The sequence below is a fragment of the Silurus aristotelis genome (assembly GCF_946808225.1).
Source record: "Silurus aristotelis genome assembly, chromosome: 13".
Taxonomy (NCBI): Eukaryota; Metazoa; Chordata; class Actinopteri; order Siluriformes; family Siluridae; genus Silurus; species Silurus aristotelis.
The window spans coordinates 18,864,859-18,878,840 of NC_139586.1; the positions used below are offsets into that span (position 1 = coordinate 18,864,859).

At 35.9% G+C, this 13,982-nt stretch overlaps 1 protein-coding gene across 4 annotated transcripts in view; it reads right to left on the reverse strand.

The window, feature by feature from the left end:
* Positions 1 to 13,982, reverse strand: part of LOC310735938 (myocyte-specific enhancer factor 2A-like) — a 40,702-nt gene that overhangs the window by 20,997 nt on the left and 5,723 nt on the right. For all 4 annotated transcript variants that reach the window (XM_083559249.1, XM_083559251.1, XM_083559250.1 and 1 more), the window contains exon 2: positions 1,376 to 1,546. In XM_083559249.1, coding sequence (XP_083415375.1) covers positions 1,376 to 1,429 — 54 coding nt within the window. In that variant the 5' untranslated portion in view covers positions 1,430 to 1,546. The remainder of the gene's footprint in view (positions 1 to 1,375; positions 1,547 to 13,982) is intronic.

A 13,982-nucleotide genomic window follows, 5' to 3' on the forward strand; every position in this document is an offset into this window, starting at 1 on the left:
ATTCCAGCTTGGCTCTGCGGCTTCATTTTGAGTGATGGCCATCAGGGGTTAAAGAGAGAGAGGGGGAGAGGAAGAGAGTAAGAGAGGGAGAAGGAGGAAGGAAGATGAAGAGGGGGGAGAGAAAGAGAGAGAAAGAGAGAGAGAGAGAGACGCTATATGCCTCCTCAGACTGACTCTGACGACTAATGAGAGATATGGAGCCATTCATTCCTCTAATTACTCCAACCACAGCACAGGGACAGCAGGTCCAGTGAGACCCGGGACAAGAGGCACAGTGTGTGTGGGTGAGCCTCCTCCCAGTGCCACAGAGTCAGTCTGCCTCTTGCTCTTCCACCAGTCAGTGGAAAAGAGGGGTTACTGAGCAAGAGTGTATCAGAACACAGTGGTATACAGGCTAGATTCCTTTATTAATTTCCCTCCCAAGTGCATTTCTGGAGTGTCTGTCAAACTCTGAGTAACTCTGGGAATTGTAATACTGGGTTACAGAGTTAATGTATATTTTTGTATGATCAAATAATTAGTCATGATTTGCAGAAAAGATTAAGTAAAAACAACTATCTCTTTGCTTTTGATTAGTCTAGCGGAGTTGTAGAAAGTATACTCTAAGTGTTATTTTCCTGGACACACTGGCATGTGCATGCAATTATATAGCTACAGAGTAATAATCTGTGATTTCTAAATGAAAAGTGAAATATTTCTCCATTTTACCATTTATCCATAAAAAGATTCCAAAATGTTAAAAGGACACAAATAATGAAAGGAAATTAAGAATAAATTGTGTATGTTTACTGCTAGTAGACACCCAAACATAAGGCATAACTAATGAACTCACTTTCAAAACATCAGAATACAAGTTATTGAAGGTTATATCCCATATAGGAAAGTTTACATGAGGTCTTATTAATGCAACTGATTCATATGTATATACATTTTTGTTATGTGTACAAATTTTATATTTATACTTATATAGCCATGTGCATATTGTACTTTTATAATCATGTGTATAATTAGGAGACAATATGGCTACTAATCCACTCTTAAAAAAACATATGCTTTACATAGATTTTGCATAGTTTTAAGATATTGCAATGCAAATGCATACAAATACATCTTATATAATCCCTGGAATAACTACATATGGGTTTGAAGGCTACATGTCTACAAACTTTTAGCTCTATGGTGTACATCTCTGTGTCTCCTCATTTCTGTTTCTCTAGTAAGAGAATCCAAACTGTTAACAGCAGAATATGTAACACAAAAATAACCCTAACAATTGAGAATCGAATCGGGGAAAAAATTAACTATCCATGTGTGAATGAGTGTTGTTCTGTTCCCATTGTAGTAATGATGTACAGTATAAAGATGAGTAGCTCACCTGTCTGTTTCGCTCATCAACGATGCGAGTAATCTGGATCTTCTTACGGCCCATTCTCGCCACCTTGATCTTCCAAAAAATATCAAAAGTTCTGTGTGATCTGGTTGTGAATGTTTTGTCTGCTAACGTGTCCTTAGCAGAACGTAACTCTTCATGGGTTTTATCCAAATCCTGCAAAAATAGAAAAAAATTAACTGAATCAGTGCTTTGTTAGCCTACAATATACCCAATATTTTAGTGGGGAACATCCATCAGTCATAATGTGGGAAGAAAAGCAATAAATCCCTTGAAAACACTGAGGCATATTTACAGTTATAATTATAGATATTTAGGAATACTCTAACATCAATATACTGCAAAAAATACTATACTCCTATTAGATAGATATCATCCTATTAGCCTATTCCTATTAAGTCATTTAAAGCTTCTTCTTTAATTTTCATATAAATTGTTTTCTGATTTTTATATTTTATCACATGATAAACTGACAACTAACCCTAAAAATCTTCTACTCACAAATTTAACAGAGGTGTGAACTATGCACAGGTGATTTGCATAATCTTAAAGGGGTCCCCACAAAATTGATTTAACAATGAGTGTAACTCAATTCTGACTAGGCATAGCTAAACCCTTTTTGTGCATATGGCATCTTTTTTACTTAAGTCACCGATTCTGAAAGCAGCCCACTGTATCTATGACCTCAGGGAGAATGTTTGGAGATGATCATGTATTGTCACAGCCAGGTACCTCGCAGAGCTTTAGCTTAGGCCAGGACTGTGAATGGAGTAACTCCAGAAAGACTTATTAAACAGGGGGTAGAAGACAAAATGCACTTCATGATCAAAGCAAACTGTAGAGATCAGCTTTGTGCGTGAAAGTTTATGGTTCCTGAAACTCCTACGCCGTGTGAAAACCGAAGCACGCTTTACAATAGCAGCCTTCAATGGGGACGCCAAGTTCGTCCAACAATGAGCAATACTTGCATAATCAGCGGCTCAAGCCAAGAGTGCCTACAATGTAATATGTCATTTTCCACTCAACTCGCTCAACCTCAACTAAAAAACCAGCAACATCCCACACACTGAGTCCTGCAGACGCTCCATTGTTCCACAGTAATTACTGTTCTGAGAGTCAGCAGGAGCTGCAGGAATTTACTGCGCTCTGAATGTAATTGAAAATGTCAGATGAAAACAGTGGGTTATATTTGGAAGTTTTAACACTTGGTGCCTGACGAATGTTTTTTCGGTCGGTGGTCTGAAACCGAACTGTGAGAGACGATCGCATCTCGGGCGTGTTAGAGTGAGCAACAGCGGCTTCTGTCTCAACCGTTTTCACACCTTCCCTCTCATCTCCTCCGTTACCAGGGCAACAGATGAGAAGCCATTAAACAGGACAGCCAAGTGTGGTTAAGTATGACGGGGTGTGGCTGAAATAGAAAGGAAAGATAATTAGCATATTCACACATGTACTGTATGCTGTGGATTCCGATGCTGTTTGGTATTGAAGTATGCCTTGAGCAGTTAGAAGCCAAACTCAGATCAGAATGCCAAGAAGAGCACAGTTGATTAAAAAGATGAAAAAATGTGAGTTATATATACGATTGCAGCACTGTAGATCGGGGGGGGGGGGGGGGGGGGCGACGACAATATATTTTACAAACACCCTGAGCATATTATTTACACAGTGAAGCATGGTGGATGTACTGTGGCAAAAAAATACTTTCTTTCTCTTCTTGTTTTGATATACTATATGTGGTCTTAATGGTGCTGTGTGTTCAAGCATGTTCTCTAATAACAGCTTAATGCTGCGATTTCCTTGCATCATCCTAATAAAAAGTAATATGCTAATTTAGAGAAGTATTTTGCGTACAAATTATTAGCAGTAAAAATGTATGTTAAATGTATGTTTTTCTCTGTTTTGTAGATTAGCTCCATGATAAAGAGAAAAGGCAAAATAAAAGCAGACACCATGCATGCCTTCACTATCTGAAGCAAATCTGGGATAAAACAATACATTCATTTTACAAACTTGCATTTTTGGAATGCTCTATATGCTGTAGTTTACATTATCAGAAGCTAATATGTGCATGTATTCAAGCTGCGTGTGAATTCCTGCGACTGTGTGAAAAGCAACCACTGCCATAAGCGTAATTCACACCTCGCATGCTGTCATTTAGTTAAAAAGAAAAAAAAAAAAGCCTCACAAACATGTGCTTCGCAATCTGTTAATAAGCTCACAAGTGTTCTGGTCTGTAAATGTGTATCTCTCTGTAAAAGCTTTAACATGTGCTACCAGGCAGCTAGTCATTTAAAGGTCTAGGTAGAGAAATCTAGAAATCCGCTTTAGGCAAAGCATTAGCAACTGGCAACATATACCTGTCACATAAACATATAGTTTACGGTAACTCTCAAGAGTGTTCTGTCGTTTCAGCCAACATGTACAGTATTTTTGGATAAATGTTATCCATTTTTTTTTACCCATTTTTCTAAATAATTTCTAACCATAGCTGATTTTTCCATTCACAAGCTCTCAGACACTGATTGGTTGATGTTACTGTGACTGACGGGGGAAGAAAACAATAGCACCCCACAGTCAATTACTCTTTATTAGACCTTTGGATTGCACTCTTGAGTCCTGAAATGGCCACAAACAACTCTTTCAAAAAAATAAATAATAATAATTAAAAAAAAATCTGTGTCATGTATGACCACAGTTTATATACATAAAGTGTAAAGATGTAAAGCTCCTTGTAACTGACATGAAAAGTGAATCTGACGAGTAAGAGAAAATAAAAATCTGCCAACTAATGTACATCAAATGGGGCACAAGGGATGGACAATGACCACAAAAAAAAAATCATGTGATTTGAAGAGCACTTTCTTTAAACAAAACTGATCCAGTGCAACTACAATGAGCTTATCAAAAGCCACACATCCTGATTACATCCCATTCCTTGGTATATCAGCATTCCCAGGGTCGATTAGGTTTTATATCTTGCAGCGTGGTTTATTTACACAGGTACACCAGGGAGGTGAAATCTCATACACATTCAGCTCATAAACACACTCGTGGGCTTTTGGAGAAAAATAGATGCAGCATGCTTGAGCACACTGACGACTGTATGCTGAATTAACCGCAGTTAACCATCGCTATGAAGTGGCTATGCTTTTTCTAAAAATGGACGAGTGCTCTAAATTCTGCACCGGTCTGAGTTGGCACACTGAACTAACTGCACGATTACAGCTTCAGAAAGAGGCATTTAGGAGAAAATGAAAACAGTTTTGAGAGTTTAGTTACGGCACAGAAACGATACACACTGTGTAGCCCATTTACTTGCCCCACTAGCACCAGTCTGAGAGGTTGCGTGCTTCCTCTGAGAGACATGAAGCCATCGTATCCTTCCAATATCACACACTAGCTGAATGCAAACCACTAAAACCTGAAAGGTTGATGCAAGTAACAAAGTTATATAATATATATAATTATTATATAATTTAAAATTTTTTCTTCTATTTTATGTCTGAATTAATTTTGTGTTTAACCACATAGCAGAAATACTTTATAGGAACAAGTACAAATAGTTTATTTTCATATCTGCCAGTGCAGAGAGCTTTTTTGCTGAGTTAAGCACAAAAATACCTTAGATAAAATGAAGCACTTCAATGATAATCTAATGCAATGTATCATTTTCTATATTATCCATTCTAAACACAAGCAAGTTATATTTACAGTTATTAAAATTAAATATAAAAAATGATCTATTGCAATGAGTCAGTGTATAATGGTTTATAAATAAATCGAAATAAACTTGTAATGACAATTTACATACTATTTACACGAGCTGAAACCTTTTGTTTATTGTTTTAAAATGTACTATTTTGAATCGTTTTTTAAAATGGAAAAAGCAAAACACTCTTCTATGAACTCTTGTTGGCTCTTTGTTCCAAAATGTAATGTTTTTGAAGGATTACTTCAACGTGAGCTTCATTTTCTTTTTATGCTAATTTTAATTACTTTTTTAAATATTTTTCCTAAGTGTTTTATTGATTAGAATTTTATTTACAACTGCAGTTTGGCCGGTTTGTAAAACTTTGTGATAATGCTGCATGATAATGCCATATAGTTTGCAAAGTCTATCAAAAAGATGTGTTTATCATTTATTTATTAAATATTTTATATTGTTACATTTTAAATGATAAATGGTAAAACTATTGAGGAATTGTATAGGATATACATTGAAATAGAATTATAGAAATAGGCATAATTAAGGATTTTTTTAATTACTAATAAAATACATAGTTTTTTTTTTCTTTTTTAGTAATTTTCTTGCCTTTCCTTCTATTTTATTTTAAAAGGTCTATTCAAAATATCTAAAATAGTATACAATATTATTTATACATTTATTTTACACATAAAAAAAACACTAAACTCTAAACCATTTAAACTAAACTCTACTCAAAAATTATTATGTATAATCTAGGACCAAATTTACACCCTGACACTGTATGATTCTTACATTCAGCAGTACAGCTGTTCTGAACACAGAGGCAGCAGACGACACTCCAGAGGAAAACTGTCCTTCCTACACCACATCAGGGTGAACTTGCTGGTTTTAATTATTTATTATATAACAAGAAGGACACCTAATTATTACATAACAATAAGAACATCTGATAATCCATGATTCCTTTCTCTGTTTTTCTCTCTGTCGAGCAACACATTCTTCAGTGATCCTGTCCTTTTCTTCTTTCCGGACTTGCCTGATTCACCCTGACAACCTGCTTCTGGTTGGAGTTTTATTCAATTTAAAAAACACTCTCTGCAGCTGAGGATGGCTCCACATGAACAGCCTAAAGATCCATGAGTTTACTGAGGAGGGTTAAATTTAAGAACCATGAGGATGGATTTGGACTGTAAATAATATAATTTATATAAACAGTCTGCTACAATGGCTTGGGGTTTCAATTGGAATGGATAGTCAGATTCCGGATGGGTTCCCTTCTAGTCCGTCTCGAGACTTCTTCCTCATACGTTCTCATATCTTCTTGCCAGTGTCGCCGCTGGATTGTTAATTATGGATAAACCTATTAGGACTAATATACGACACTAAGCTACTTTGGGACGATGTCCATTGTTAAAAGCGCTATACAAATACAATGAAATTGAATTGAATTATGCTCTCTTGGATGGCTGTGTCACATTACAGATTTAAACTTTAAATCTCCAGACAATAAGACAAAAACATTATTACATATAAAACTGGCAGGATCTCTGTTGGTGCACATGTCTATTAGTGCCAAAATCATTATTTTTAAATATATGGCAAAAAAAACTCCACACTTCCTTCTGGTGGGAATGCATGCGAGCTCGGCATGACAGTACATCTGTGAGATATGACTGAGTAGCGTGACTCCACGGGTGAGGACATGTCTGTCCTACGTCGTAAATCATTCTTTTACTTTGATTCATTATAAACGAAACGGCTGGTCTTGCGTGGCATCGTCATTCTAGGTCTCGCTGTCTAATTAGGCGTAGTGCGAGTGTTTTCCACTGTAAGTGGCGAATGACAAAGCAATGCTCTAAAAAAAAGATTTAAAACATCTGGGCTTAATTTTAAAGGCAGGAAAAGTATAATTACTTTCTCACAGCCTTCAGAAATTCCATAATATTTACACATTTTCTAGGATTAACCAAGAGCACCTGCATATCTAATTAGTTCTGTATAATACAACATGGTTTGAACTGCTTTATAATCTTTTATTAGTCCGGCACAAAAAAGCTTTTTTTTTCCTCTCTCGCAGAAGAGGCTGAGCTCATGACGGAACCCGAGTAACACTGCCCTGAGATGCTCACTTTTTGTGTGTTTAGAATAGAGCACCATATGCTGGCTCTTCCAATTACATTTCCACTAATATTCCCCCAATGGTCTGTGTCTGTCTCGCTCGCTTCTCTAGAAGAGCTGAAACAGATGTCCGGATTAAGCCATAAGACAAGGAAACACTGATAAAGCCAAGTTACTAAACTCATAACAGCAGCAGCACTTTAACACTCACTTCATCACTTAAACATGGCATGTCCTGAACTGACTGCTATCAACATTATTATCTGATTGCAAAAAAAAAAAAAAAACAATTCAGCAAATGTAATTTTATATGAAGAGAAAGGCACCTGACACCAAGTGGAACTGAGTTCTGGTTTTGGTGCAGTAGTTAGTAATAACTGGATTATAATTAGTATAAACAGTATAAACTAATATAAACCTCTACAGTGGCTTAGGGTTGCAATTACCATTACCAGTTGTGCATTCAAGAGTACATCAGTGAACACTTGTTAATCTCAACAATGATGGAATTTTAACAAACAGTGTCACCCAGATGATGATGGGTTCCTGTCTGATTCTGGTTCCACTCTAGGTTTCTTCCTCATACCATTTCAGAGAGATTCTTTTGCCACTGTTGCCACTGGCTTGCTCATTAGCGATAAGCTTGTAAGGACTCATTTCTGATGCTGAAATGTATACTTGTAATGTAATTATTTCTGAATTTTAAATAAATTAATAAATCTAGAATACTAAATTGAGCCTATTGGGAAATTGTTTGGTTGCAGTTGCTCACAGTAAAAAAAGAACAATAAGGATTAAAGTAAAAAAAAAAAAAAAAATTCGAAATTTGAATAAATTTACATATTAAGGTATATCTTAAGAGAAATGAATGTGCAGCAGCATGAAATGGAATTTGTAGCAGCAGTGAAAAACAGATGGCAGAAAAAGTCAGACTACAATAACTATAAAGGTTTTTGCATATGTAACTCATTATTAATATAATTTCAACTGTGAAATAATTTAAACCGTAAACTAATTTAAAACCGAGCAATATAATCTATGTGCAATATGTTTGATAGCGTAACTACTTACTCGTGGTCTCTTTTTTCTTCTTTTGTATTTATACATTGTGTTGTATATACTGTATTATGTTTCTACTTTTTTGTTTTGCTGCTGTAACTTATTTTTAATTTTTGTATTTGATTTTATTACTATTATTGCAAAATAAGTGTCATTAGCACCCCCTAGCACTTACACGGTATTAGGTGAAGGTGCACAAAAGCATCACATTCACACCAGGTTTTTTCCTCTAAATGGAAACATACATGTTACAAATACTGTGTTTTGTATTCTGGTCATGTTTTACCTTATTTTATTCAGGTATTATATTATTATGTGTTTTTAATGTGTATATTAATAAAAAATATATAGTTGAATTAAATTAAATGCATCTTAAAGGGGATTCAAATCAGACCAGAGGGATGTTTCTATATAGTCTGACCACTTCAGACCTTACCAGGTCATCTGATATAGCAAATTAATTATAATGTATCCCCTGGATTTAACTGGATTACTGGATTACTATTTCCTTCCAGTTGAAATTCAGACCTCTTCACACTGAGAAGCCTCCTTTTTATGTTAAGGCTGAGTAAATAGAGCTAAAGACTCCCTACTGTGAGAACAGCCATAAACGCAGCTCTAGTCTCGCTCTCTCTCTCTCTCTCTCTCTCTCTCTCTCTCACACACACACACACACACACACACACACACACACACACACACACACCCTTCCTCCTCCAAACCTCATGATTTTTGTCTCTATGAACTCACAATTTTCCCTTAAAATGCAAGACGCACATAAAGGTTAAAGGATAACTTCATTAAAGATACATGTATAAGCATAAATTTATTTGTTTATCTCTCTCTCTCTCTCTCTCTCTCTCTCTCTCTCTCTCTCTCTCTCTCTCTCTCTCTCTCTATATATATATATATATATATATATATATATATATATATATATATATATATATATATATATATATATATACATATACACATATGTGTGTGTGTGTGTGTGTGTGTGTGTGTGTGTGTGTGTGTGTGTGTGTGTGTGTGTGTGTGTGTGTGCGCACGCATGTGAGAAAAGGCTTTGTGACAATGTCTGAACTGAATTTAGAAAAAGACATCAGTACAGTGAAGAATAAAATCAAATATTTAACAATGGCTGAACAAACTATTAGGGTTGAACTCATTGTATCTCGGTGGCATAATAAGAATGATGTGAGCAAATTATTATATTCTACTGACTTAATTCTGTCCTTTTTCTTCACATACCAGGTTTAAAAAAACACTGAACATAAGACACACGCTATGTAGAGATTATGTTTAACTGGCTTCCTCAATATGTAAAATTGTATTTGTTGCACAAATACATGTAATATTGATAGAAGCCGAGGGACTGCGCAATACTTGTGACTGATCGTAAACTTGAGCAGTGTTCAAACCAACTTGTTCTCAAATGGACTTTGAGCAAGGCAATCTTCTCATGATCATTGTGGAAACTGTCATGAAAGGCTTTTAGCACCAGTAGGAGCACTGGAACACTAGTACATGATGTCCAGTGCACAAGCTTCAGAGCTTGTGAAGGTACACTGTATGGCCAAAAGTATGTCTACAATTGACTATCCTTTATGTTCTTGTTGCATCCTATTCCTATTCAGAATCCAACATGGAGCACCGGAGTCAGGTGAGGAGGTCTGGGGTATTATTTGGTTTTAGTTAGTCAGTGTGTTTGAGGTCATGTTGTACGCAGTAGCATTATCATGCTGGAAAAGTTTTGGGCCTTTTAGTTTCAATGAAGGGAAAATGTAACAAAACAGCAAACAAAGACAATCTAAAAGACAATCATTGGCTTCCAATTCTGTGGCAAAACTTTGGGAAAGAACCATAAATAGGGGTAAAAGTGTCCACATTCTTTTTTGCTACCTATTATATGTAATTTTAAGCTCACCCTACCATTACAAATGTCCTTTTTACTTTATGTATGCAAAGACCTTTACGTTCCTGTCCTGTATTTTTTGTGCAGCCTTTACTTTGTTTGGGGAAAAAAGGCTATATAACCGGTGTATACAAGTCTTCTGAAACCCTATTGGCTAAAAGAAAAGCTAGGGGGCGTCGTTCTATAATCACAACAATTTACTCACTTCACTCAGTTCATTGTCACTGACATCTGTACATATGACAAATAAAACTTATCAAAGCAAACTTAACAAATCCCTAAAAGGCTTCATGATCTACAATCTGAGCTAAAAAGAAATAAGCCCTAGCCTCACTTCATAGTTGTTAGTGCTGCTGTTTCTTTAAATCAGTCTAAAATAATATAAGATATACCTTTATTCCTCCCACAGTGGGGAAATTTCAGTAAATATGTAAATAATCTGTCTTAAAACACACAATCTGATGTAGATGCCAAAAATGAAACCTTATAATGATTTTCAATCAGTCTGAGTAAGTCCTATAAAGTAATGGAACCCAAGAGAATGCATTTTACATATTGATTGCTACCCAGTCAATGTTTAATATCACCCAGAGAGGTATGAATGTCATTAATATGAAATTATCTATTACTAGTCACCAGAGGTCCACCATAATTCCATCTCTAAGGAACACCTAATGTAAAACTGTACTGGAAACCACTAAATGCCTCTTACAGTGCTCCACTGTAAATGAGCAATGTTCGCATGTTTCGAAGTGAAATAGCTCCATAACAAAACCCTGCCATGCGACATGACATCATAATGTGCACTTCTGACCCGCTTAGGTCAAAGGTCTCAGCACAGCCTATTACCATAGTCAATAGGATTGGTCTGTGGAAGAGGATTAGCAAATGACAATTAGATCAGAACTGAGCCACAATCCACACAAGGTCAAAAGAGTGATGGCCCTGGAACAACTGAAGCAAATCTGAGCAGTCATCAGAATAACGCAAAGACATTGAGGCAAGTGAAAAGGTAATATATTAACAACTGCTTGTTGTGCAATTAATTATAAAGAGTGCTCTTTACGATCCACACATCAAAAGCTGAGAAAGATCCTCAGTCGCAAACCTGAATATCAGGGAACAGAATGTACTAGCTCGCATAATTTTAAATAAATATTTTACAGTAAAAAGACCCGCACCTTCTGCTGTTATAACACCGTCTCACAGCTCCAGGATCCCGGGTTTGATCCTGAGCTTAAGTTACTCTCTATGTGTAGTTTCTGTACATGTTCACTCCAAGTCCCCAAAAACTAAATCCGATTATCCGGTTATACAAATGTACTTTTGACTATAGTACACAGTTATAGAGGGGAATGCTCAATAATCTCCCTGGATCTGGTCACCTAGGTGAGGATGGTTCCTCTCAAAGTTTTCTTCCACATGTTTTCTTAGGGACTCATTAGGAATATTTTTTTTAATATAAAACTGATATACAATATTTAATATAGTTCTGGAAAGCTGAGTTTTGTGATAATGTGCACTGTTGAAGCAATATATAAATAAAATTAATATATGATTAAACTGAACTGATAAATGCCGATGTGGGTTTCTTAGGTTTTCTGATCCCCCCTAAACACTGCAAAAACATGTGAAACTCTACACATACAGTATCCTGAGCCCAGGATTGAACCAAGCAGTCGGGAGCAACACTACCCCCTGTGCCACCCAGACATCAATCAAGTCATGACAACCTGATGACATTTGAATTAGCTCCGGTTTTACCAAACTGTACCGTTTATGACTGGTTGAAATGATTAAAAATGTATTATGGTCATGTAGAAGAATAAAATTGGAACTTCTTAACTAAAAAAAGGAATCAACCTATCTGCTTTTGAATTACAACACTGTGCTTGAGCAGCTCCAAGTCTCAAGCCTCCGATGTGTTTATTCATTTCTGTCATTTTCTCATAAAAGACCCGTTGAGTCCAACATTTCTTCCTGTATATACATATCCGTTGCAAGTGGAAACTGAATCTGACAGTAATCTGACAGTCTAAAAACATTGATATATACCACATCAAAGATTTATGCAAAATAAGACGAGGAGAGCTATTCCTTGTTTTATATTAAAACGTATCTTTCCTGTCAGTAGAAAAAGAAAAAAACATGATCTGATTTCTTTTCAGCATGAAGCTATCCAATGATCCTGAGCTTTAGACACCTTCAGCTTTAAGTTGCACTAAGCGCTGGTCAGGCGCAGCTCACTGATAATAAAGTGCAAAGCGTTTTTTTTTAGGTTTGCGCCAGGGCACTGTGCCAGACCTCGATCCCTTGGGTTTAGACGCCAGCGCTGGATTTTAACAGTAAGGGCAGTAAAGCTCATTCAGGTCGCCTTCCAGATCTAATACACAGCTTGATTTGGCAAGCAAAGAGGTTTCTATTTCCAATCCACAAAAGCCGGCTTCATACGACTACAGGAAGGGAGATTGAGGAGCTAATATTTGGAGACAATTTTATTTGATTTCTGTGTTTATTGAGTGTAGTTTTTGACTTGTGGGGAACCTAATTAGCATCAAACGTGCGGAGCGGCGGTCAGACAGGAGGCAGCCAGAGGGTTTGGTTTCAGAGCTGAAGAGGGAACATGAGGTGAGAAGGAGGGGAGAGAAGTTTTAAATTTGGAGCTGAATTAATTCCTAAAGTGGTGCGTGTCTAAATTACATCAAATGCTATAAAAAAAAAAAAGAAAAAAGACATTGACATACACAGTGACACTCAGCTCCATGTGTTATAGAGCAGAAGTAGCTCAATAGTTAAGTGTTTGTGACTGGAAGGTTGTAAGTTTAAGTCTCAGTGCTACCAGTTGAGCACACCATTGGGTCCTTGAGCAAAGATCTAAACCCTGAATTGGTGAAAGTCTGGACTGAATTTATACTACACAATTAAAATATACTATAGTATTTATACTAAAATTTTTATATATATATATATATATATATATATATATATATATATATATATATATATATATATATATATATATATATATATAAATTAGAGGTGTACCATTTGTGAACATAAACAGTTTAAATTTTTAAAACCAAATAAAATGTGCAAAACAAATCTTATTTCTGGGACAAAGTGAGTAGCCACAGTGACACAGCGCTAACTTTAGTTTCTTTTTTTATACCCCTGGCATTGTTGTGTATGTTTTCAAGTTTAATAATAATTTTTGAAAATGCACTTAAAGTGTGTGACAGAGAGTAAACAAACTTGTGGTCTGCCATTTAGAATGTATTGTATATAAATGTTTCATTTAAAAGTTATTCCTAATGAGTCCCTGAGACAACATGTACAAGAAAACTTTGAGAGGAACCAGACCCAAAAAAAAGGATCCCATCCTCACCTAGGTGACCAGATCCAGGGAGATTATTGAGAATTCCCCTCTATAACTGTGTACTATAGTCAAAAGTACATTTGTTTAACTGCATAATCAGATTTAGTTTTTGGGGACTTGAAGTGAACATGTACAGAAACTCCACATAGAGAGTAACTTGAGCTCAGGATCAGACCTGGGATCCTGGAGCTGTGAGACGGTGTTATAAAAGTAGAAAGTGTCTTGTATTATTTTTTATTTTTTTTAAACTTTCCTTCGTGCAAGTGCACCATTTTGCCATTACAGCTAAAAAAATTTTTATCTCATGACAAACTTTTTACTCTTCAAAAAAGAAAAACTTGACTTTTTTAATCATAATTTATGAACTGCATGTTCAATTTGAACATTTCTTTTGCCATCATCTATAATTGAC